The sequence below is a fragment of the Leopardus geoffroyi genome, chromosome D3 (assembly GCF_018350155.1).
Source record: "Leopardus geoffroyi isolate Oge1 chromosome D3, O.geoffroyi_Oge1_pat1.0, whole genome shotgun sequence".
Taxonomy (NCBI): domain Eukaryota; kingdom Metazoa; phylum Chordata; class Mammalia; order Carnivora; family Felidae; genus Leopardus; species Leopardus geoffroyi.
Genome location: NC_059339.1, coordinates 69,801,898 through 69,828,440, shown reverse-complemented (window position 1 = coordinate 69,828,440; position 26,543 = coordinate 69,801,898). Strand labels below are relative to the sequence as shown.

The window sequence follows — 26,543 nt, the reverse complement described above, 5'->3', positions numbered from 1 at the left end:
GTATCCATTCTACAAGAATTAAACACATTTCTCTCTCGACAGTTGTTCACTATGAGTTTCAGGAAGAGATATTTCAAGCAGATAAAATGTTTTTTATGGAGAAAAATGATTTATAGAGAAAAATCAAGCAAGACTTAAAGTAAAAGATAATGCCATTGTTTTTATTTAAAGCAAGACATGAAAAATTAAACACATCTGCATTTAAATTAGGGAGGAAGAAAGGATAACAGTATGTAGTGCCCATAATATACTCCGTGGTCATCACAGTGACAGTGTTAACCAGGCCACCAAGACTTAGGGGTCATTTTTCCCTCTGCTACAAGGATAGACCTGCCAAGCAGATGGCCGAGACCGGGATGGTTAACTTTATGTATCAACTTGACTGGCTGTGGGGTGCCCACATCAAACCTTATTTCTGGGTGTGTCTATGAAGGTGTTTCCAGAAGGGATTAGCATATGAATCAGTGGACTCAGTAGACTACCCTCCCCAACGTGTGCGGGTATCATCCAATCTGTGGAGGACCTGAATACAAAAAAAGGTGAAGGAGGAATTCACTTCTTTCCTGCCTCATTGCTTGAGCCACAACACCTTGTCTTCTCTGGGTCTCAGGCCTTCAGACTTGGACTGAATTGACTCTGGCTTTCTTAGGTCTCCAGCTTGCAGACGGCAGACTGGGGGGCTTCTCGGCCTCCATAACCACACGCACCAATGTGTCATCACAAATCTGTGTGTGTGTGTGTGTGTGTGTATCCTATTGCTTCTAGAACTCTGGAGAACACCGACTAAAACACACATAGCCAGTCTCCCCAACTGTGGAAGAGAAAAAAACATCCTAAACGCTTGCAATCCAACCACCCATTTTCCATGACAACTCTCGACTTGCTTACACGTTATGATCTTTTTCATCTCAATATACTTTTATTACAATATCATTACAGGTTGATGTTTATAGATTGGTTTACACTGCATGTATTTCAGGTAAGCTGTTTCCAACAACATATGGCAAAGCAGAATCATCACAGGGAGGGGCTGCCTACAAATCCAACTTTTGCCGGTTCACTGAAATGCCATTGATAGAATTTTGACATTCACGACCTTTAATTCTAATGAGCCTGTGTACTCTTGACCTTATCTTCTCGACCTTTTTCTTCCCTAATCATGTCTGTACCTATCTTATTGGGGTCTACAGCACTGTCACTAAACACAAAAACAAAACCTGAACATTTTTTAATTCCATTACATGCCTAGCACAGAGGCTCATATGGTAGGGGGTTACCCATGTGCTGAGAGAAAGTGAATTTGGGACACCTGGGCAGCTCATTCAGTTAAGCGTCCAGCTAGTGATTTTGGCTTAGGTCATGATCTCATGGTTCACGGGATGGAGACCCACACTGGGCTCTGTGCTGTCAGCATGGAGCCTGCTTGGGATTCTCTCTCTCCCTCTCTCTCTGCCCCTCTGTACTCTCTCTGAAAATAAATAAACTTTAAAAAAAAAAAAAAAAAGAGAGTGCCTGGGTGGCTCATTCTGTTTGGTGGCTCACTCTTGATCTTGGCTCAGGTCATTATCTGTTTGTGAGATCAAGCCCCATGTCAGGCTCTGTGCTGACAGCGTGGAGGCTGCTTGGGATTCTATCTTTCCCTTTCTCTCTGCCTCTCCCCTAAAATAAATAAATTTTATTTATTCAAATAAATAAAAACTTAAAAATATATATCTGGAAAAAATATTTAAGAAAAGAAAGTGAATTTTAAAATACATACGCTTTATTTACTAAAAAGTTTCATTTTTATAGTCAAGCAGAAAAGAAAATAAGAAAAGCAAAGAAGTTATATATAAAGAAATTACATATAAGGAAACTATAGGAGTGGCCTCCATATCCGACTCTTGGCCAGTTCTAGAGCTCACGAGGACTTCAGGTTATAACGTATCGGGTAAGGCCTCCCCCTCGGACCTCGGAGAGCCTCCGGCAGTGTCGTAAGATATTCAGTATTACATGAAACCGCTTGTCAGCTTTCAAAGTTGTGAACTCCTTTATGTCCGCTTCCACTATAAAATAATGACCTGAAAAATAAAGATATTTGTGCCAATTTTCACGAGGACAACTTTCAAGATGAATCTTTAATGTGGTACAATGTGACTATGAATAACATTAATCATTTTTACTATTAGGCAACTGGAGTGAGATGCGGTATTCTTGCTGAAATAATCATTGTTCAACTGCAGTTGCACAATGTTTGTGGTAGCATTTTAGAAATGCACTCATCTGGCGGTACCCACTTTCCAAGAGGGAATATAGTATAGTGGTTGAAAGAATGAAACCCCCGTAGCTCTATCCCTTAACTGGCTGACCTTGGGCAAGTATCTTAAGTTCTTTTTGCCTAATCTGCAAAATGGGAGTAATGGTACATACCTTGTAAGATGTGAGGACTAAAGCTCTCAGTACACTATCTGGTACATGTTAAGTGCTATGTAAGTATGACCAAGTGTTCTTCATTACTATTCTAATTCTGAAAACCCTGGGTATAGTTTCATAATAGACTCTAAAGCCGTGTTTCTCAGCCTCGGAACTACAGACGTTTCTTTTCTGTGGAAGCTGTCTTGAGCACTGTACTAAAGTGTACTTTAACAGCATCTGTAGTCTCTAGATGCCAGTAGCACCCCAACCCTAGTTGTAACCACCAAAAGTATCTCCAGAGATGGTAAAAATGTTCCTTAGTGGGAAAGCCACCCCTGGCTGAGAACTACCTCTCTAGATTTAGAATTTTCTAGAATAAGCTTTGTTTCTCATGAGTTAGTTACATTCCAAACGGCTGACGTGCACACATACATATATATGCTATCATTTTTACCTTTGGTATCCTTTGTTTCTTCATCAATAAATCTGTGATAGAGATTTCTGGCCACAGAACTCATAGACTTCTTCGGCTGATATAGGATCTTGTATTTACTAACTATTGCCTTGTTGATTTCTTTAATAACATCATTAATTTGACAATAAGTTAAGCGGGATTTCATGTACCTGTAAATAAGTATATGATTCATTTTTTAAAAGAATCATTATACAAAATCATTTTCTTTGAAAAACATTTATGATGACTGTACAGTAGCAGCTATTAGAACTCTTTATGCCAAAAAAATGTATATCAACTTCCAAATAAACCACACATCTCAACAATTGAAAAATTAAAGACATACCACAACGTATCAGTTGCTTATCTTCCCTACTTGCACCTAGATATATTAACCTCCATTACCTACAGAAATAATACTACAATTTAAAATAAGGTCTCAAATACTGATTCAAATGGACTGGTTAACTGCAAGCCAGAGGTTTAAACATTTTTAAATGTTTGTGAGCAACGGAAAGAAAAATTTAAATATTAATAAATTAAATAACTCACACCACTCTAGTTTTCTGCAAACTTATCTGTTCTGAAAAAGAAAGAAAAAGAAAGGAGGAGGAGGAGGAGGAAGGACGATGCGCAACAAAGGCCACAACAGAGATGGTAATTCCCATCAGGACACAGAGCCGATCGCACAGGATGATGGCAGAGAAGAGGGCTGGGGGTGAGTCAGAGGACGGACTCCACCCCATTGAGCACTGGTCTTTCTCTAAATCCACTCTTCCAATCCCTTCTCCCCCTTGCTATGCTCCCCGTCACCTATAGTCTCAGAATATAAAAACAGGAGACTTGATTTCTCCGTATACACCAAAACCCAAACCCAATGATCTGCCTCAATTTTTCCCTTCAACAAAATGTGGGTTCATTATGTGAAACACTGCCCTTCTCTTCTCTCCAAAGGGACAGATTTCTTTCTTTCTTTTTTTTAAATGTTTATTTGTTTTTGACAGCAAGAGACAGAGCGCGAGCTGGGGAAGGTCAGTGAGAGGGAGACATAGAATCCAAAGCAGGCTCCAGACTCTGAGCTGTCAGCACAGAGCCCGACGTGAGGCTCGAACTCATGCCACAAGATCATGACCTGAGCCAAAGTTAGACACTTAACCAACTGAGCCACCCAGGTGCCCCCAAGGGGGCAGATTTCTAATCAAAACTTACTTAATATAAAATAATACATGAATATGTTTAAAGGAAAATGTTCATATAGATCAAAACACATTTTCATTGTTCTTTTCTAAATTCATTTTTGCTGTTGTTGTTTCTAACCACAATTCCTACAAACTGTTGATCCCACAAACTACCCCCCTGTCCAAAATAATTCCTTTAAATCCTCTGAATTATCACCTTAATTTCCTCAATACCTGTCCCCCCTCTTCTGCCAATGTTCTCCACTTTAACTCCACCCTCAGTATTAACTTTTTAAAGATAAATAAATGAAAGCCCCATGCCTGGAATACATTCTTCCTTACCCCAATCTTACAAGTCCTCTCATTCACTAAATATCCCCTTAGTTTAAAAACGAATACTCTGGGCACCTGGATGGCTCAGTCAGTTGAGTGTCCGACTTTGGCTCAGGTCACGATCTCATTAATTTGTGAGTTTGAGCCCCACATCAGGCTCTGCGCTGACAGCATAGAGCCTTGCTTGGATCCTCTGTTTCCCTCTCTCTGTGTCCCTCCCCTGCTCTCTCTGTCTCAAAAAATAAACATTAAAAAAAAAAAACAAAACTCTACCATGCCTATTCTGATTTCCTTCATCTCTTCATGGAAGCATTTTCTAAAAACCCATCTACTCTACTGATCCTCACACACATTTGCTTTTCCCTTTAGCTCAGCTAATGAGCAACAAAAATAACAATTTAAAAAAACTGAATAGCGCCAAACAGAATTATCATGAGAATAAAGCAATCATAAAAAGAAATGACTGACCAAAAAAAATAAAGATTAAAGAGAAAGGTCAGTCTCATTTTGATGAAATGTAATACAACTATTAAAACCCAAGTTTACAAGAATAGCTAACAATGGCAAAATGCTCATGATAAAAAAGGAAGTAAGTGGTATTTACTGTATAACTACATTGTTGTCGTAACAATCAGAAACAACCTATTATATACGTGAAATTAAATAAATATCCGGGTGGCCGAATTACAGAGGAGTTATTTTCCGACATCAAATATTTTCTAACATGTATTATTTGTATAATGGAAACATAGTAAGAAATGCAGTAATATAGAGCCAAGAAATTAAGCAAAGCCCTGGAACTACGTTAGTTTAAAAACATGAGGTTCCATGACGGGCTCTCCATTACTGTCCTCTGTAAAGAGCAAAGACCTTCCTCCAGGGAAGTTATCTGGTCTTACTCACCCCTGTATTCTCCTCAGTGACCCAGGGCCTGGAACTAGCATGTGGCAGAAGTTGAGTAACAAACAGAAACCAAACACAACACTTGCCATTCCAATTCTCACACCTACGCAGCACGCTTTCCTTAAAAGTACAGCGAAACTGAGGCTACTTCTAAATTTTTTTTTTTAACGTTTATTTATTTTTGAGACAGAGAGAGACAGAGCATGAACGGGAGAGGGGCAGAGAGAGAGGGAGACACAGAATCCGAAGCAGGCTCCAGGCTCTGAGCCATCAGCCCAGAGCCCGATGTGGGACTCGAACTCACGGACCGTGAGATCGGGACCTGAGCTGAAGTCAGACGCTTAACCGCCTGAGCCACCCAGGCACCCCCTGAGGCTACTTCTAAAATGTAACTGGATAAATCTCTATCACAAAATGGTCCTGGAACTCAGCAACAGACTAACCCATCTCTAGATCTCGCTATGAAAAGAGGTTTGACAACTAAATAAAAAACGATTTTAAGCATCTTCAAGAGACTTCCTGCATTTTCCTAGTACAATGTTAAGACTATTTTAGAAAAAAATCAATATTTGAACACAGCATATTATGAATATAATCAAGCTTTATGATTTAAACAATCATGTACGTCGACCATTAAAGAGTTGAATGTTAAAATTTATCTTAAATACTTACGCTGGAATGCCATTAAACTCATCGGAAGTTATAAATGACATTTCTTTAATAGTTCTTTGTTCTTTTGGGTGCTTCTTTGTGGGTGCAGGTTCCTCAACTTTGACTGGTTCTCCAGGGTCAACATCTGGCGCATTAACACTAGGGAACAGAGATGCACACAGTTGTACAAGTGATGATCAGAATTCCGCAGCATACTAGAAAGTTTTCCCAACTGAAAATACTCAGTAACAAATACAAGATTCATCTTGTGATTGTTTTAGTCATTTTTTGCTGCCCCGACTCCTATGGTTCATGAAGATCTAAATAGTGAAGAGAACACTGAAAACTTAAATCCCCAAATCTTCAGTAATAGAATTATATTTATATACCCCAAACATGGTGCATGCAGTAAATATGCTAACCATCTTCACCAGTCATTCCTCTGGCTCCTCAAGTCAGTATGTGAAAAGCTGAACTTATCTTAACCTCTCAACAGCTTCTCTTCCTGACTCCCTATTTCTGGATGTAGAAGCATTAATCGCCTTCTACTTCTATTTTTCTAATTTATCCCATTGGTGGCTAGTATCAGTCCCTGCCTGTTGCAGACTCATTTTAGTTGCCAGCAATGAGCATGGAACTCTTGGATTCAGTCCTGCCCAAATTTTGGAGTCAGTGAGAAGCCTAATATAGCTCCTACCCCACTAGCAAAGAGTCTAGAAATAGGCTGTAGCTTCTGGGTTATTTAGCTGCCAGGGAAGGAACAGACCCTTGTTTCTAGCAGCAAATGAAGCCATACTGGCTCAACTGTTCCAAAAAAGAAATGGGTTATAGGAAAGAGGAGATTGAACCCAGGAGTGAGTGAAGGGAATCCCAAGAAAGACAGGGAAGTGAGACCCCAAGATGACAGCTGAGCACCAGACACAGGGCAACCAGGCCTGACTGAGGTGGTAAGACTGAGGATGGCTGTGTTGTGTGTTGTCAAGATGAAGATGCCCAATGCTATGGTCCCATCAACCTTATATGAGTGTTAACGTGAGACATCATGGTGAGGTTGGCTGACTTTTCTCTGTGCTTATCTTCACCAGGTGCTAAGGAAGCTCATGATTTCTCCTTCATGCCCTGCTGTGAGTATCAGCTGAAAAGAACCATTTCCACCTGCAGAAATGTTCTGCTTTGACTTTGGCTGAAAACTGAAACTAAGCCACAGCGAAGTCAGAAGAAGAAAAGTCCTCCTATTCCCCAGACCATATTCCTGCTGGATATCCAACATCTGGTTCACACTACCATCCTGGCAGATCTCCTGTGATGACCTGTGATCCTAGCATTCATTCATGACCTTGCCCATCACTTTCTCCTTGTAGGGAAATCGCAGGGCACCCTGACCATGTGAGGCACTCTGTTGAGCTTATCTTCTTCTGGAGAACTCCAGCCATCAGCAGAAATGTGGCTCTTCTACATAGCAAGGCTCGTGCCTTCCTTTAAGTTTTTCAAATTTAAACAGTATATTGTTTATAGAAACACTCAGGTAAGAGTATGATGATCATAAACACCAGGATGACTACCTCTTTGATAGAGGAAGGGTCTGCAAGGGAAGAAGGGTTGTAAGGTACCAGGAATATCCTATTTCTTAATCTGACTGGTAGATACACTGATGTTTGTTTATTCTTCTTCTTTAATTGGCACAAATAATGCTTTAGTCACTTCCTGTGTGTGTGTACACACATATATATATTTCAAAAGTTAAAAAATTTTAAGTTATCCACGGCGTGTACTTGGAACCCTGGAAGAAGAATCCAGAAGCCTAGAGAGGTGGAGGTGGTGGAACCCTGGAAGGGCAAAACACAGGAGCTCTCAAATCACACAGACAAATGATGATGGGAGATGGCATTCAGAGCCAGGCAATGAGAGCAGAAGGGAGGCCAGAGACAGACAAAATCTTGCAGGGACAGCAGCTTGGCTGAGGGCTACAGAGAGCAAGACAGGCTGAAGGCACGGAGTTCCCGTCCCGGTGATGGGCTGAAGGCAGCAGGCATGACGGGTGGGTAACAAAGAACCAGTCAGTTGAGCCTCGGACACGCACAGTTGGAGAGAACAGCTCATTTATCAAGCTCCCAGCAAGCAATTAAAACAGCAGAACCAGAGGTCACGTCAAGGCTGGAGTTGGACATTTGAGAGCATTAACAGTGGTGTAAGGTAAGCGTAAACAAAACTCAGCAAAACTCAGCTGTAATTTAAAGGAGGGCAGCCAAGTCAGAGACGCGGGACAACAAAGCACCGTGGCAGAGCAACAAACAGAATTTCAGGAACAGAGAAGACAGAGAGATAAAATCTGAGAAGAAGGATCAGGGCTAAAGGGGGGATTTCTTGATGAGTTTCCTAAGTGTGGTAGTCATAGCAGCCCAGAGCCAGGCTCAGGTCAGGGGCTCTGCGGCAAAGGGGAGGCACAAGCATATACAGGCAGGGAACACAGCGGGGACACGAGTTTGAGGGGGAAAGCAAAGCCAAGTTTTTGGTTCCTTCGGCTGTTTTTAAGATGGGACGTGTATGAATCTTATTTTTACCCTAAAACAATGGTTCTCAGGAGAGAGACTGTCCCCCAGAGGACATATGGCAATGTCTGGAGACATTTCTCATTGTCACAACTGGCCGGGGGCGGTGAGGGCGCCACTGACGCGTAGTTGGTAGGTAGAGATCAGGGTTGCTACTGAACACCCTCACTATCCTCATAACAAAAAATCATCCAGCCTAAGAAGGCAACACAGCCAAAGTTGACAAACTCTGCTCCAAGGGAAAGAAATGAGAAAAAGTAGGAAAAAAGAGCCTAGAGGACACTCACCCATGGGAAAGAGGGACGACATCGTCCAGAGGCAGCAGGATAAGACTGGGGCAGACAAAGCGAAACACTACTTCCAGTGTCAGTGACAACAACACTAACACTAACATAATCACTAACAAAATCACAAGCACATGAAAACGCAAAAAAGAGCTGAGGTGTTTAACAGTTTTATAAATGCAGACAGCAAGAATAATTATAAATACACTTACAAGTTCTGGGTTACTGTTACTTGAGGCAAATGGGGAGGAATGTTTTCTTTGAGATGTTCCACATCTTTATAATCCTCTTCGAGAGATGCACAGAGTTCCTAAAATTTAAAAAATGCTCCCCAATAAGCGGCTGTCCTGCCTGTGTGTGTTTTAAGACATTTTAAAGAGCACAAAAGATTCAACCACAATCACCATGACTGGGAGTGTTCAGAACGCAGAAGAGGTGGAAAAGCACAGGTAGCGGCAATATTTTTTTAAGAACCCTTTGGTTTCTAGAGCTGTTTTTGGATGGCAACATTGTATCTTTCTCTACTGTTTTTTTGTTTTTTGTTTTCAGAGAAAACTGCTATAATCACATTACAACAGCTAGGGTTGACATTTAACTTCAGCCTTGGCAAGCAACTAAAAAATGCATGAAGGATTTATGTTTGTCATTCCGGTAAATTGCCTTTGTTGACTTAGCAAACCTTCCCCGGTGTTATCTGTGCAACAGCACCAGGGTGACAATGCATGCCTGGAACGCATGTACGAGAAGCTACACAGAACGATTTCCACTGCTGACCTGCATAATTCTCTAGCTTAATGGAAATTTCCACTGGATCATAATTGCTTGTGTTTGTTTTGTGTTGTCTTTATTTTACCTTTCACTAGAACTTGAGGCTATGAACTCATGCAAATGTAATAAGAAAAATACTCTACACCTTTGGAGCCCTGTCATCTGACTCTCAATCAAAACATGAACAAAAATTCTACGTAGGCTTCACTTCTAAATTTAACATTCACTAGACACACACTGAACTTTGGGTACTCCCAGGCAGGTTAGAACTGAAACCAATATTGGTTTCTGTTTTGAATTTACAGGACATCTCTCTTTCAAAGAGCCAAATGATGCTCAAGCCACTAATTTCATTTCAACTAATAGTAGGATAGGCATATTCATGCCCATTCCTATGAAAAATCTTTACAGAGCTTAAGGATTATGAGGCTGAAAGGGTCCAGAGAGGCCCCTGTTCACTCCCACCGAACACATCAATGGCTCTCAAAGCTTGAGGCAATGATGGACAAATTTGAGTATTTTCTCAGAAATATACAAGCACTTTCACTAGCTTAGTCAATTAGAAAGCTTATTTAGAACAAAATGGTGTGTGAATGGGGCTCAAGTTTTTTCTTGAGAATCCTTGTATTACATTTTATAGAACAGAGAAATGCAGAATGGAAGGAACCTAAGAAATAGTTCAGTATGCCCCATTAATTTCCAAATGAGGACAACAAGACCCCAAGGCGTAAGATGGCTTTCTCAGCATGGCAGAGGGTACTAAGGGCAGCCAGAGTGAGAATCCACATCTCCTCACCCCAGGGCTAGTGTTCCTTCCACACCACTCTATCAGATCACTTGTTTCAATTAAAGCTACCAAGAATTATTCAGGAAATCTTCCTTTTTAGTAAAGTTCAACTTCAAGAGGAAAGAAACACCTGTGGAATTCTGGAGTCCTTTATATTAATACAATGTAAATGACATTCTGTACCATTAATAATAATTTACAAATCTAAGAACATTTGAAAGTATCCTTCAGAATTCCCTGGATTAGGCAATTTGTATTTATTGCCCTTTTGTTTCTTTACTGAAAAAAATGTTACCTTGAGTGAATGGTTGGTTTGTTCTTGATACTGAATTTCCAATTCCAATTTATTTAGAAGTTCATTTACTACAATGATCTCATCTCCTATTTTATCTAATGTAGTCTTCAAGGTAGGTTCCTGACCTATCAATAAAGATAAAATGGCAAATAAAATATATAGAAGACTATTAACAAAACTGTACTCTTTAACTCAATTGTACCCAATTAAACTCTTGGACCAGAGTTTTACTTTAGATAGAGATGCTTAGGGGAAGAGAAAGGACTATTGTTTCAACCCTAGGACCTGTCTCCATGGATAATCTTAAGATCTCATTTCTAAGTAATTGGAAGAGAAGGAAGGGAGAGGTAAGTACAAAGCGTCCCCCGAGTCTTCTGTTCCTGGCAAATTCCTCCACCATAATAAAACACTTAGAAATGCTAGATAAAAGAAACACCCTTCTACATGCATAGCTGAGCTTTCATGAGAATAAGGTAAATCCCCAAGGGCTTCAACATGAAGGCAGACACACAGACTAGGCAGTGTGTGTGAGTCAGTGTTGCAACAGCCCTGACTGGGGGTGCAGAGGAAACCTGGGGAGAGAAGGCTGCCAGTCTCAGCAACCTAACACATTTGGTTTTAATGGGGATAAGAGCCAAGCCTTTGGGACTTCAAAGCACAGGACGTTAGAAGTTAGAATCCCAAATGAGGCTTCTTCATGGGATATATCTTCAGCGAAAGTGTAAACCTTAGAATTCTAATCACTGGCCAGGGAGAGAAGCTGATGTTTTGGACTGGCCCTCAGGGATGTGTGGAAAATGGGGGAGAGCTTCTCTTCAGAATTTGTTAATAGCGGCTTGGGAGTCACTTGGGTTTGAAATTCATATTTACACTATCCACACTATTCACTAAGCAGAAAAAGTAATATAAAAAGTCACAGGCTAGTAATCAGTCTGGGGTACTTGAAAGAAACAAACACCAGACATCTGTAAAGTAGCATGCTCTCGTATTCCCAACCCCACCTCCTGGCACCTCTCTCTAGCTCCATAGATTTGAGGATGGGAAAGCCAGAGTCTCCTCCTCCCTAGAAATAAAAGAAGTAATAAAAAAAATTTTTTTAAGAACAGATCAAAGGCACAAAAGAAAAACTATTCTCATAATCAAATCTTTCCATCTTTACTTCTAGTAACCAATGAAATACACATAAACAAAAGCATAATTAGGGAGGCAGGAAAAAAAAAAATAAACAAAAGCACAATTTGACCCTATCTGTAGATTATGAGAGCAGAAGAGTGAAATGGTCAGAAGATTCAAGGCCTAAAGTCAGAGAGGCCAGTACCTACTTTAAGGTTACTATGAAGATAAGTGAAAAAGTACATGTAAGATGAGTTGAACACTGTGCCTGGAATCTAGTAAAACATTCAGTAAATGCTAACCCCTACTCATCATTATAATGACAAACAACATATAATTCTACCTAATAGAGCAATGCTAATTGCATTTGACAGGTTCATAACAACTAGAAGAAATTAGTAAGTAAATGAGAGTACTGATGTCTCTACCAAGGTTAATTTCAGGGGATTAAATAACTAGTTTCGATACACTGGTATCTCCAATAACTTTTAGTCATTCAGGGCCTTATCTACTGATCTGTAGAAATATAATCAACTGAGCAAATACGCTACTTTTGATAGTAGTAATCTAGTACATTACAGCAGTTAAAAAATGTGTGGCAAACAAGTTACTGGGCTCTATTAAATAAGCTATGGAACCAGAAAGTCATATTATTCTTCCCACATACACATGATGGTTACCCAGTATGTAGTAATCTAATAGGTCACATTGCTTCGGTCAGGTCTCATGCTTTGGTGGGGTCATTTGAATTCAAGGTTTAATAGTTTTATATATCTCCAAATTTTAGGTGTTTATCCCACAATAATCACGCCTCCAGAGATTCTAAACAAGTTATTAACACACACAAAACCAAGCAAACAAAAGGTTTAAATTATCAATTCATACTACAAACTACAGAAAAGTTCACCACGATGGTGCCAGCAGATAGAATTCTGCCTATCAGTTAACCTTAAGCTTGCCTAGAGTGGACTGGGGAGCTCATAATTTTTATAAATAACATTTTCCCAGACTTGACAAAGATCACCTATTTCTTTGCACTGTCCCTGCCACATCCTTTCAGCACTTCAACACATTCTGGAAGATGGTTCCAACCTCCAAGTTTCCTGACCTTAAAAAACTGGACATTTTCAATTGTTTGCTAGTCATACACACGGATAAGCTTCCTCCAAAGTAGACTGTGAGATGGGTTATGGGCTATTTCTACCTCTGTGGGTGTTTTCCACTTCTATATTTCTCCCTTACCTTTCAGTATCTCCATTTAGCTTTAGAACCACAAATGCCCCATAACCTTCAAATCTTACTATTGTGCCTTGTGAATCTCAAAAAAACATAAGCAATTAAGTCTAATTAATATCCAGTTCATTGTTCAATATAACTGGCATTTTAGTACTCTCTGCAATAGTCAAAATATTAATGCTGGAGTGCTTCAAAAAACCACTACTCGGGGCGCCTGGGTAGCGCAGTCGGTTGGGCGTCCGACTTCAGCCAGGTCACGATCTCGCGGTCCGTGAGTTCGAGCCCCGCGTCGGGCTCTGGGCTGATGGCTCAGAGCCTGGAGCCTGTTTCCGATTCTGTGTCTCCCTCTCTCTCTGCCCCTCTCCCGTTCATGCTCTGTCTCTCTCTGTCCCAAAAATAAATAAACGTTGAAAAAAAAAAATTAAAAAAAAAAAAAAAACACTACTCAAAAAGTTCAAATTACTGGTCACTTAACTAGGTAGGTGTAAGATATTGAAAGTGGAACAATAATTAAAATGCATTATCTATGTATAACATCAGTGAAATCTGTTCTACTTACCACAGTTTCTTAATGACAGCATTCTTTTAATATTGCCAATTTTTTCATTAATATGAGAGCATAACTCTTCCAGGTCTGAGGAAGCCATCCTTTAAGCTTCTGAAGAAACAAACAAACAACCATATTTACCAAGAAAAGGCCAAATTTCTGTTCACTTTCAAAATCCAATAATGGTAAATACCCATTTCTTGAAAAGAAAGTACAAAAACTCAATTTCTTTTAATTTTATAAAATTCAGTTTCTAAACACAGTCCAGTACCTGTCTCTGAGCCTTCTGTAATCAACGCATCCCAAACCAAAGTACAGGGAATTTACGGGGACAAATGCACTGTTTACATATAATGACAACGTTGAGATCTTCTTTAAAAATGCAAAGTACACATGACTTTTAAGAAAAAACACAGTTAAGTGCACAGAAGTAGGTCCAAGTAAGCATGTCTTCCATGCTGTGGGGGTCTGGCGCTTTACGGTTTGGGGTCCATAAGGAGGCAGAGGGAGGGGAAGGAAGGGAGTCAGTTAATCACTCGCTCCGAGGGTAGGACAGAGTATCTAAGGCAACCACTCCAGCTAACCGAGCGGTGGAAAGACAAGGCCGGCTCCACGGCTCCGCCCGGCTGCCCCGCTCCCGCACTCCGCCCCAGGAATGCCTATCGCCGGCTCCCGAGGGCACGACCCCCAATTCCAACCTCGAGAGGGTCCGGGAGCAAGGCGCCCACTCGCTGCGGGTTCCCGAGCCGCCGAGCCCTTGAGTCTCCTCTCGGCCAGAAGCCCAAGATCGCGAGACGCGACTCAGGGAGCGAAATTCAAAGCGCCCGCCAGTATCCGGCGCCGCGCAGGCGCACCTCGGCGTTCCCGGAACACGGGCTTAAAGACAGTTCGAGTCACGGCGCCTTCCGGGGCCGCCCCTGAGCGGGGGGGAAAGGGCGGGGAAAGGGCGGGACTGAGTGGGCTTTGAAGCGCCCGGCTGCCTGGGCCACTGCTCCTCCTAGCGCAGGCGGTGAGGCGTGATTCCTGGCCGTCACCACCCACCGGCCAGGGGCCGCGAGCTCGAACAGTGAGTGTCCAAGCTGGCTGCACGTTAAAATCACCAAGGGCAGCTTTTACAAATTCCAATTCCATTGAAATCAGGCACTCTGGAAGAGGGGCCGACTCCCTGATATTTTAAAAAGCACCCCAGATAACTCCAAAAAGCACCCAAGTTTGTGAACTTAGAGACGGGGTGGGACCTTGTCTTCATAGAGTTTACAGCCTCTGTGAGCGCGAATACAAATTTAAGATAAAAAAGGTTAGGGGCGCCTGGGTGGCTCAGTCGGTTGGGCGTCTGACTTCAGCTCAGGTCATGATCTCGCGGTCGTGAGTTCGAGCCCCGCGTCCGGCACTGTGCTGACAGCTCAGAGCCTGCAGCCTGTTTCAGATTCTGCGTCTCCCTCTCTCTATGACCTTCCCCCATTCGTGCTCTGTCTCTCTCTGTCTCGAAAATGAATAAATGTTAAAAAAAATTTTTTTTAAAGATAAAAAAGGTTAATTATCCCTGTTGAAAAAAAAAAAAAAGGGGGGGGGAAGTATCCCGGAGCTGGTGTGGCATCTCCACAGTCATCAACTATGCAGATTCCTTCTAACTTTTGGCACCACCTTCCACAGCGTCATGCATTCTGGTCTTCAGGTTGTCTGTGAAGCAAGATGACCCTGCCAATTCCTTCCTCAGGTCTTGGTCTAAGGCAGCAGAAAAGAGACAAGGGTCACATTCATGGAAGCTACACCCAATGGCTTCTATCTGATTTCACAGGTCATTCACATTTGCAAGCAAGACTGGAAGAAAAAAAATCATCAAAAAGTTTTTTGATTTAGATAGTTACATTGCATCCTCAACCATATAGGGGTTCTGCTTGTAAGGGAGAAGGAGAGCATAGGTTCTGGATAGGCACATAGCAGCCTTGGCCATTTCTACTTATTACTTTTAAAAATCTCTGAGGGAAAATTTCAAACTTATAAAGTTAGAATTTAAGATAACGAACCCCATGCTCAACCCATCACCCCAGCTTCAACCATTATTAATTTATCTCAAATTTTGTTTCATCTGTACCTCCTGTCCTCTTACCTTTTACCTACTGGAAAATTTTGTTTATTTTTTATTATTACTATTTTTATTTTAGAGAAAGCATGCAAATGGGGGAGAGGGGCAGTGGGAAAGAGAGAGGGAGAGAGAGAGAATCCCAAGCATGCTCCACACTCAGTGCAGAGCCCTACTTGGGACTCAATCCCATGACCCTGGGATCATGACCTGAGCCAAAATCTAGAGTTTGGCTGACTCAGCCACCCAGGGACCCCTGGAATATTTTGAAGCAAATCTCAAATATTATATCTTTCCATCCAAAACATCTACATATTTATCTCCTGAAAATAGAAACTCTTTAAAAATTACCATGTTAGCATGATCACACATAAGTATTTTAACAACTATTTCTGAATACCAAATATCCAATGTTCAATCCCCTGATTATATCATCATTTATTTTTAAACTTTCGTTTGTTTGAATTAGCATCCAAATCAGAGTCACACATTGTTATTTGGTTGATACATTTTTAATGTTTCTTTTAATTTTGACATACCTACTTATCTAAGGCTAAGTCATTTAACAGGAACAAAGCCTTTCATTGTAGGAATAAACGTAAGGCCTCAAATGTCAATATTCTAAGAAAAATAACACAGTAACACAAATTCACCCTGTAGCATCAAGAACAAACATTATCAGATTATTTCCCATGAGAAAATAAATAGGAAGATGAGAGCATAAAGGCACTGAATTCAAGAGGAGAGGGGGGGAAATGTGGAAAAAATATAGAAATGAGTAACTGGATTACACTGCCTAGTTCATATTTCTTTCTAAGACAGGATTATTTATCAAGACTTGAAATACAATGACAGAAACTCAAGCCAAACTGACTTAAGCAAGAAAAAAAAGACTTCATTTGGCTTATAAAACAATAAAGGGTACATGTGTAGGTCTTCAGTTACAGCTGGAGCCAGAAATTCAAACATTTTATTAAAGAACCACCTCTATCTCTCAGTTCTGCATTCCTCTGTGCTGATTCCATTCCCAGGCAGCCTTTTCCCTATGGTGACCGCTGGTACCTCTAGACTCAGACTCTAATAGGTTAGCAGTTCTTGCTTTCCTATGGAATCTAGCAAAATCATTGGTCTAATTTGAGTCATCTGCCCAGTCTTAAACTAAGCAGCCTGTTTAGGGGGGTGGAATGGTCAGGCTGGCCACATATCCTGGAGCTGGGAGTTAGGATAATCCTACCCAAAACACAGGGTCTGAGAGTAGGACAGAAGTGGTTTCTGGAATGTAATTTTACAGACAAGGATGAGGAAATTGGGAGGGGTTGTTTTGAACAAAAGTTTGTTGGAGAAAAGCAAGAGTTTCTCATTGGCTGAGTTGCAGAGGGAATTGATTTCTTGTAGGGGATGCAATGTACATCTTTCTCTGTTGGGGTCTGTAATTGATGATTCCTTCTTATTGATGATTCTTCTGCTGGGGTCTATAATTGACAGTTCTTCCTATAATTGACATGGAATGGTAAGGCTCCTTCTAGTCTCCTGATTCTGTGTCAGAGAGGTTTCCCTTTATTTTTATATGAGCAAGATAGAAGAAATTGCTGGACTGGTCCTTGCAAGAAATATAAGCAAGAGTAAAAGCAATGTGAACTCTAGTCTTCAGGGAAAAATAATAACAATGATAACATCAATAAACTTCTAGTGGGTACTTAGTCTAATTCAGGCATTTTGCACAGATTATCCTATTTAATCTTTGTAATAAACATGAATACTTACAATTATGATCTGTAATTTGCAGATGAGGAACTGAGGATTATAATCACGTACTTGCACAAGTGAGTATCTCAGAGTCTGTCCTCTTTTGATGAAACTCCATTACCTCTCGGAACCAAAAGGGTCTTTCACTCACTCCCATGTTTTATGTTTTGAACCTAAAGACTTCCATCATTGTTTCATTCTCTCATGCCATGCATATTCCACACGTGCAATTCTGGATTATTTATGAATTCTAAGTGTTTGATACTCAACTGACTTTGACAGAAAATACTTTTCTTTGTACTTTTTGTACTTCCTTTTTGTCCTTTTCTTGCAGCTAGGGGTCAAGTTTAATTTATTTCTGGATGTCCCCAAGTCAGAATCAACTAAGATCCTCATTGTAGAATAAAGATCAAAATCTCTTTAAGCAATAGGACTCTGCGCTTCTGGGAAGCTGGAGAAATATTTAACCCTCTGGTTTTAACGGTGGATAGTGACCAGTAAGTTTGGGGACAGCTTCATAGCTCTACTTCCTGAAGAGGGAAAGCTCCCAGTGTAATAGACGGGGTGCATTCTGAGGTACCTCACGGATCAGAGATAGGTCTGACCCTTTGGGGAGTTATAACATTCAAGGCAGATTGTGTTTTTACATTCCCTGCTAAACCACGCTCCTTTATCTTGTTCTTAAGTCATTTTCCAATGGACAATATTAAAACCCAAGGCGTATGCTCATTATACAGTTCTCATGGGGACCATTTCTCAATTCTCATTGCCTGTCAGAGCAGCTGAGGTGAATCAGCCCAGAAAATCAAACTCCTCACTTTTATAATGTTTCATACCCTAAAATGATTTATGCCTGTTGGTGGCATTTTTTTGGTCTTGTTTGTTTGTTTGTTTGTTTGGTCGAGGGTTTTTTTTTTTTTAAACTAGAGAGAAAAAGAGAAAGAAAAAAGCTTACACTTTTCCCCTAGTGTTCTCTCCTCATTTTATGGAGTCTTTATCCAGTGCGTGCTTTTTTAGTGTTATACTTAGAGCCCCAATTTCCGGGCCACCAGGATGTCTCTTACAAAGACTCAGAGGGATGTAGTATGATTAGAGGCAGGGAAGGAAAGTCACCAGCATGAAAACTACACACACACTTCTCTCTCTGAGAGAATTCCACCCATTAGTGAGAAAGAGGAAGATGGTGGGGGGGGGGGGGGAATATCAAGAGACCTTTAGGTAGTCCCAGCTCAGTCATTAACTAGCTCTGTGAACTTGAGGAGTAGATGACATCTGACATCATGCTCAGCTCAAAGCATTAGGGTTTGTTTCTTTTGAGAAGTATTTCCTGGGGAGCCTGGGTGGCTTAGTCAGTCAAACACCCTACTTCTGGTTTCAGCTCAGGTCATGATCTCATGGTCGTGGGATTGAGCCCTGAGTCAAGCTCTGTGCTGGGCATGGAGCCTGCTTAAAATTTTCTCTCTCCTTCTTCCTCTGCCTCTTCCCCACTCGCACGCATATGTGTTCTCTCTCTCTCTGTCTCTCAAAAAGAAAAAAAAAAAAAGGAATTCCCTCTTCCTGTGACCTGCTTTTAAATATAAACATGACAAGGTGGAGAGTAATAGACTTTTAAGTTAAAAGGGAGAATTAAGGGGCGCCTGGGTGGCGCAGTCGGTTAAGCGTCCGACTTCAGCCGGGCCACGATCTCGCGGTCCGTGAGTTCGAGCCCCGCGTCAGGCTCTGGGCTGATGGCTCAGAGCCTGGAGCCTGTTTCTGATTCTGTGTCTCCCTCTCTCTCTGCCCCTCCCCTGTTCATACTCTGTCTCTCTCTGTCCCAAAAATAAATAAACGTTGAAAAAAAAAATTAAAAAAAAAAAAGGGGAGAATTAAGACTGACCCACATTTTGCTTTCCCTACTTCTTAACAAATGTCCCCCAAATAAGTTTTTTTTAAATCCTTGCCTCCCAAAAAATCATTAATAATTGGCAATAAACAGAGATCATGTAAGGTAATAAACTTCAAAAACTGATGTCAAGGAGGGAAGTAGAAGATTCTGGAGCAAAGTGGAAAGGCAGAGGCCTGACTCCTCACCACACCACCACCTGAAATCATATTGGAAAACCCACAAATCTAAGAATTGCAAGCAATCTGAAGATTACCAACTGAGGGATAGCCTTTCTTTCCCCCCTATTCTTGGCAATCAGTCTGTCTCTGATTCCAGTTTCCCACTGGGAAATGACCCAAAGGTTGAGCGTGTTCCTCAAAGGGATGGACTATTCGTTGAAACTGCAAAAAGCAGAACAATGGCTCAGTGCATTTAACAATGAAAATGAGAAAGTGGGGGAGGCAAGGAAGGAGGAAATCATGCAAGGAATGGTAAAGAAAATGATCTATAGGAATACATAAAGGAATAGCAAGACATTTTATATCTCTGTGAATTGTATATATACTAATTAAAAATAAGACTTCATCAAGAAGAGAGTAAAGAGAAACAAAAGAAAATGATAAAAAGGAGAGCTTCAGACTGAAAAATATAAATTGAGGGGTGCCTGCGTGGCTCAGTTTGTTAAGTGTCTGACTTTGGCTTAGGTCATGGTGTCACAGTTTGTGAGATCGAGACCCGCATCTGGCTTTGCCGTGACAGCTCAGAGCCTGGAGCCGGCTTCGGATTCTGTGTCTCCTTCTCTCTCTGCCCCTCTCCTGCTCATGTGTGCTCACTCTCTCTCTCTTAAAACGATACACACACACACACACACACACACACACACACACACACACACACTTCTTTTATTAAAAAATTAGTGGTTTCCTTGGGGCGCCTGGGTGGCGCAGTCGGTTAAGCGTCCCACTTCAGCCAGGTCACGATCTCGCGGTCCGTGAGTTCGAGCCCCGCGTCGGGCTCTGGGCTGATGGCTCGGAGCCTGGAGCCTGTTTCCGATTCTGTGTCTCCCTCTCCCTCTGCACCTCCCCCATTCATGCTCTGTCTCTCTGTCCCAAAAATAAATAAACGTTAAAAAAAAAAAATTAGTGGTTTCCCTAGAATTTGCAATATACCATAATATTTGTGGAGGTAAAAAATTTTTTTTAATGTTTATTTATTTTTGAGAGACAGAGACAGAGCATGAGCAGGGGAGGGGCAGAGAGAGAGGGAGACACAGAATCTGAAGCAGACTCCAGGTTCCACCTGGAGGGGCACCTGGGTGGCTAAGTTGGTTAAGTGACCAACTCTTGATTTAGGTTCCAGTCATGATCTCACGCTAATAGAATTGAGCCCTGCGTTAGGCTCTACCCTGAGCTTTGAGCCTGCTTGGGATTCTCTCTCTCCCTCTCCCTTTGCCCCTCCCCCTCCCCCTCTCAAAATAAATAAATAAACATTTAAAAAATATACGTATATACATATAAATTGAGGGGCCAAAAAACACAATTACAGAATTAATACACTGAATTACAAATAGCAAGGAATAGAAGAGACACCTTTGGAAATCAAGTTAAGAGAAAAGCTTAAGATGATCGGAGTACATGCAGTTGAAAAAAAAAGAAATTAAAGAAAACACAGAGAAGCCCACAGAAACAGAAGATAGAGATGATCCAATGTGAGGATAATTTGTGTCCTAAATGCAAAGTAACCCCCATAATGGCCAGAAGATTTAATAAAGGTGATTACCCAGAAAAAAAAAAAATTGAGCTTCTAGGTGGAGATGCACACTGCACTCAAAGAAAAGTTATTAAGGGACACTTTACAACCATAAATATCAGAGGTAAGTTATTCCACCTTAAGGATAAAGAAAGAATACTTCAACCATTCAGGTGAAAAGCGAATTGACTACAAGAAAGAAAAAAAAATCAGGCTGGCTGGCTGGCCTCCAACAACGGTACAGTAGCATTCCTCCCCCCATATTCTTTTTTTTGAAAAATTTCAGCCATACAAAAAAATGGAAAGAATTGAACAGCAAACATTCATATACCCTTCACTTAAATTCTTCAAATTGAAACATTTGCAATTTTTTCCTTCCTATATATCTGTACATACACAGTGGTGGTTTTAAAACTCCACAAATATAGAACCTGGAGTCTGCTTCAGATTGTGTCTCCCTCTCTCTCTGCCCCTGCCCCACTCATGCTCTGTCTCTGTCTCTCAAATAAACATTAAAAGCCCCACAAATATTATAGTATATTGCAAATTCTAGGGAAACCACTAATTTTTTATGAAAGAAGTGTAACTGTTTACTAATAAAAAATGCTCAGGGCACCTGGGTGGCCCAGTCGGCTAAGTGTCTGACCCTTGATTTCGACTCAGGTCATGATCTCACAGTTCATGAGATCAAGCCTTGTGTCAGGTTCTGTGCTGACGGTGCCAGAGTCTGCTTGGCATTCTCTCTCTCCTTCTCTCTCTGCCCCTCCCTTGTTTTCTCTCTCTCTAAATAAATAAATAAACTTAAAAAATAAACCATGCTCAATGAAACTCAAAGAAAGTAGAAAAAGAAGCCTCTGGCAACAAATAGAAAATACTTACAAGCATGACTGATATTAACCCAAATATATGAATAATCACTTTATTTTTTTAATATAGCTTTTTAAAAAAATTTCTTAATATTTAAATCCAACTTAGCATACAGCGTAATAATAATTTCAGGAGTAGAATTTAGTGATTCATCACTTACATATAACACCCAGTGCTCAATAATCACTTTAAATGTGAATGGGTCTAATTATACCAATTAAAAGACAGAAATTGTCAGAGTGGATTAAAAAAAAAAAAGTAAGACCCAACCATAAGCTGTCTACAAGAAAACCACTTTGAATATACAGAATCCAATAGATTAAAAGTAAAGGTACGGAGAAAGATTACAACGATAATGCTAATCAAAAGAAAACTAAAGTAGTTATATTCATTTTGGACAAAGTAGACTTCAGAACAAGGAAAATTATCAGGGATAAAAAGCGACACTACGGAATAATAGAGGGGTCATTTTCCAAGAAGACTTACATTCTTAAACATGCATGCACCTAATAGCAGAGCATCATAATATGTGAGGCAAAATCTGATAGAAAAAAAAGAAAAATAGACCAATGCGCTATTACAGCTGGAGATCCAACATCTGTCCGTCAATAACTAACAGATCAAGCAGGCAGAAAAATCATTTACGATATAGTTTAACGGAACAACACTATAAGTTGATCTAATTGACATTTATGGAATATTCTGGCTAACAAAAGCAGAATACACATTCTTTTCAAGCTTGCAGAGACCATTCACCGAGACAGACCACATTCTGGGCCATAAAGTACATCTTCTTATTTATTTATTTATTTATTTATTTATTTATTTATTTATTTATTTTTGAGAGAGGGAACTCACTGGAGGGGCAGAGAGAGAGGGAGAAAGAGAGAATCCCAAGCAGGCCCCACATTGTCAGCGCAGAGCCCAACACTGGGCTCAATTCCATGAACCTTGAGATCACAACCTGAGCTGAAATCAAGGGTAGGACACTTGACCCACTGAGCCACCCAGGCACCCCATGGGCTATAAAGTACACCTTAAAAAATTTAGAAGACTACAAGTGATACAAAGTATATTTTTAAATTTTTTTTCAATGTTTATTTATTTTTGGGACAGAGAGAGACAGAGCATGAACGGGGGAGGGGCAGAGAGAGAGGGAGACACAGAATCGGAAACAGGCTCCAGGCTCCGAGCCATCAGCCCAGAGCCTGACGCGGGGCTCGAACTCACGGACGGCGAGATCGTGACCTGGCTGAAGTCGGACACTTAACCGACTGCGCCACCCAGGCGCCCCCAAAGTATATTTTTAGACTACAATGGAATTAAACTCTTAAAAGTCATATCTCGAAATTGAGTCACATTGTTGGGTTAGGGCTTCAACATACGAATTTTGAGGGGACACGACTCACTATATCGTACACACACACACACACACACATTTTCAACTATGAGAGGCTAACTTATGTCTCTGGCTTCTAGAGTCTAGCATTTTAATGCAACAGAATGTGTCCATGTAATAAAAGAATAAGGTGAGAAGTTCAGCGGCCTGTTGAGGGGAAGGGACAAGGACACAAATAAAAAACTTAATATTTTTTCAATAATATTAAGAAGGAAATCTTTCTTCCTTCTACCTCACATATTCTAGAGGATGGTTGTTGCACTTGGGGGGCATAAAATACCCAACCCAAACAATAACAAGGTATAAACAGCCCCTTGAATCCTGACTGGTTGTGGCTAAGCTGACCTCAAGCGAGACTCAGAGCTGACTAGAAATTGGAGCACCGGTTTCTACTAAAAGAAAAGGAGGACGAGATGTATTAATAGAGCAGCTTTATAGTACAAAATCTCCCCAGTTTTTCACAGAGATTGTATGTTACTGTTTTCTGCCATATGCTTAGTTCACACAAAGAAAGGAGAAAACACACTATATAATCAATGCCTTGACAAAAATAAGACGGAAAAAAACCTGGGTAATTTGAGGAGAATTTAATCAAAGGGACTGCTTGAAATACATGGCAGAGTTTTCAGAAGGTGACAATTGATGGTGCAGTTCCCTGGGGTTTATAACCTTAAGGAACAGTTATTATCTCTAAATGTGAAGACTTAAAGTCACATGAGTTTGCAGAGGCAGCTCTGTGGAAGCGGCCACCTGGCAGGAGCTGTGACCTCTGGTTAGGTTCAGAGCACCCCTGCCAGAAACTCAACAGGAAGGAAGCTAGGAGAATAAATATCTGCCTGTATTTTCCTCCCACCTGTGGGTCTTCTTCTGATAACCCCTACTTCCATTGGCTGGGCCCATCCTGAAGCCAGGAGGCAAAGGGAAATCTTGAAGCAGTCCATATAGGTCAGGCTCCCTCAGTCCAGGACTGGGCAGACAATCATGGAGAGTGGATCTTGAGGAGAAGGCAACTAACACGTACACTTAGGTCGTGGCTTTCACATATCGATATACTTTGAATTGGGTAAAATATTTCTTAGAACAGAGCATCAGTACTTTATGTATAAATATTTGAGATCAAGTATAAGTCACAAAAACCATATCTTTTGACAGAGACTTTTCCCAAAACATTGAACACATAAAGGACACTGTTATATTCATATTTATAAACTGGGCCGTTTCCAATTCTCGAGGCAGAGAACAGCAAGCCTTGCCAAATTTTCTAGAATCAATTAATTGCAGAAATACCTGCCAGTCAGATCTCTACTAATGGGTCACAGGAAAACCAGAAAGAACTGTTTGTATACCATTTATATAGATGTGTTCATTTTGCTTAATATGTTCTAATCTTCTAGAACCAAGGTGTTTTTCTTGCTTACCTTCTGCAAGTTCTACTTAAAAAAAACTTAGCAATAAAAATGAAAACTCAAGGGGCACCTGATTGGCTCAGTTGGGTAAGCATCAGACTCTGGCTCAGGTCATGATCTCATAGTTTGTGAGTTCAGGCCCCGCATTGGGCTCTGTGCTGACAGCTCAGACCCTGGAGCCTGCTTCGATTTCTGTGTCTCCCTCTCTCCCTCTCTCTGCCCCTCCCCTGCTCATGCTCTCTCTCTCTCTCTCAAAAATAAATTAACATTAAAAAAATTTTTTTAATGAAAACTCAATTAGAATTTCATTTTATTAACTGTCATTATGATGTCCAAATCTGTATAATGAGGTTATTTCCACATTTTGGAAAATTCTATCTGTGTAGATATGACCAAGCAAACAGAGTATGCTTCTATGTCTTGTGTAAGCCTTAAAGCTAAATTAATAATAATTCATGTATTTCAAAGATGCTTATAAGATTTTAGATCTTTACATCAAAGATTGATCAGACCTCATTAGAACACTCCCAGGATTTACTATATCTCCCAGACCTCCAAATAAACTTCCCAGATAACCTTGGAAATGGTTGAATTACATCAGAAATCTCTCACATGATGTTAAATTACTGTTATAGCAGAGGGGACAAACCCAAGCACAGATTTATCCTCCCAGTTGCTATTGACGTTTGAGAGAAATGGAGGCTGCCTAGAAGGGTTCTGAGCCGCAAACAACTCCCCAGAGCCTAGCCGCGCTCATAGGAAGCAACACAATCATGCCAGCTCAGATGTGCCCATGCCACGGTGGTGCCTACAGCAGCAAAGCTCAATCCTTCCCCTGTCCACAGCTCAGTGGTTCCATGCACATTCTGCAGGTGAGTGGCTCAGCTCTTCCCTCATCACACCTCAGTGAAGCTCCTCCCAGGACCTACACTGGCCCATTTTCTTCTCTGCCGGACATGGGTCCCTATACCCCACTGCCAGACCATGCACTTCCCCTTAATGCCTGGGCCCAGCTCCCTGCCCCACTTCACACGATGCATTTCCACACTACCTGCCCCGTTGCCTGTCGGAGCAACAATCCCCACCATCCATCAGGCTCCATGGGTCTTGCCCAGCTCTTGGTTATGCCCTTCCATCCATGGCAGCTATGGAATGGTAACAGCACCCTTCTCTGTACTGACTGCCTCATGCTTATTGTTCATCAAAATAGACTGGTGATTCAGCTCATCGAAGGCCAAATCGGAGTTCAACTGTGCACGGACCCCTCCCCCAATTCGGATGTTGAAGTCCTAACCACCACTACCTCAGAATGTGACCTCATTTGGAAATGGGGTCTTTAAAGGGCTAATCAAGTTAAACTGAGGCCAATAGGTGGGTAATCAGGCCAATATGCCTGATGTCTTTATTAAAAGGGGATATTTGGACACAGAGATACAGATGAAGGGAAGACACAGTAAAGACGCAGGGGGAGTACAAGCCAAAGAGAAGGAAGCGTGGGACAGATCCTTCCCTCACAGCCCTCAGAAGGTACCAATGCTGCCAGCACCTTGATCTTGGACTTCCATCCTCCAGAACTGTGAGACAACAAACTTCTGTCATTTACGCCACCCACTCTGTGGCACTTTGTTACAGGGGGCATAGCAAACCAATATAGGATATACTGCTACATCGGGCTCTGGATTTACTGATTCATTACGACGAAACCGGGCTCTTCCCAGTGATATTGTTTTGTTTTGTTTTGTTTTGTTTTGTTTTTTAATGTTTACTTATTTTTGAGAGAGAGAGAGAGAGAGAGAGAGAGAGAGAGAGCATGAGTGGGGGAGAAGCAGATTGAGAGGGAGACACAGAATCCAAAACAGGCTCCAGGCTCTGAGCTGTCAGCACAGAGCCCGACGCGGGGCTCGAACTCACAGACCGTGAGATCATGACCTGAGCCG

General features: G+C 41.2%; 1 protein-coding gene and 1 long non-coding RNA gene across 2 annotated transcripts; one reads left to right on the top strand and one right to left on the bottom strand.

The window, feature by feature from the left end:
* Positions 1 to 896: 896 nt before the first annotated feature.
* On the bottom strand, positions 897 to 14,345 carry SKA1 (spindle and kinetochore associated complex subunit 1). Its single transcript, XM_045457840.1, has 7 exons — positions 14,191 to 14,345; positions 13,505 to 13,603; positions 10,597 to 10,721; positions 8,959 to 9,056; positions 5,935 to 6,072; positions 2,849 to 3,018; positions 897 to 2,060 (listed from the first exon to the last, which is right to left on the bottom strand). The coding sequence occupies exons 2-7, from the start codon at positions 13,590 to 13,592 to the stop codon at positions 1,912 to 1,914; spliced, it is 768 nt and encodes a 255-aa protein (XP_045313796.1). The 5' UTR covers positions 13,593 to 13,603; positions 14,191 to 14,345; the 3' UTR covers positions 897 to 1,911.
* Positions 14,346 to 14,443: 98 nt separating this feature from the next.
* Positions 14,444 to 26,272, top strand: LOC123588292. Its single transcript, XR_006707799.1, has 3 exons — positions 14,444 to 14,558; positions 17,362 to 17,398; positions 26,019 to 26,272. It is a non-coding gene; the product is annotated as an uncharacterized LOC123588292 (long non-coding RNA).
* Positions 26,273 to 26,543: the final 271 nt, after the last annotated feature.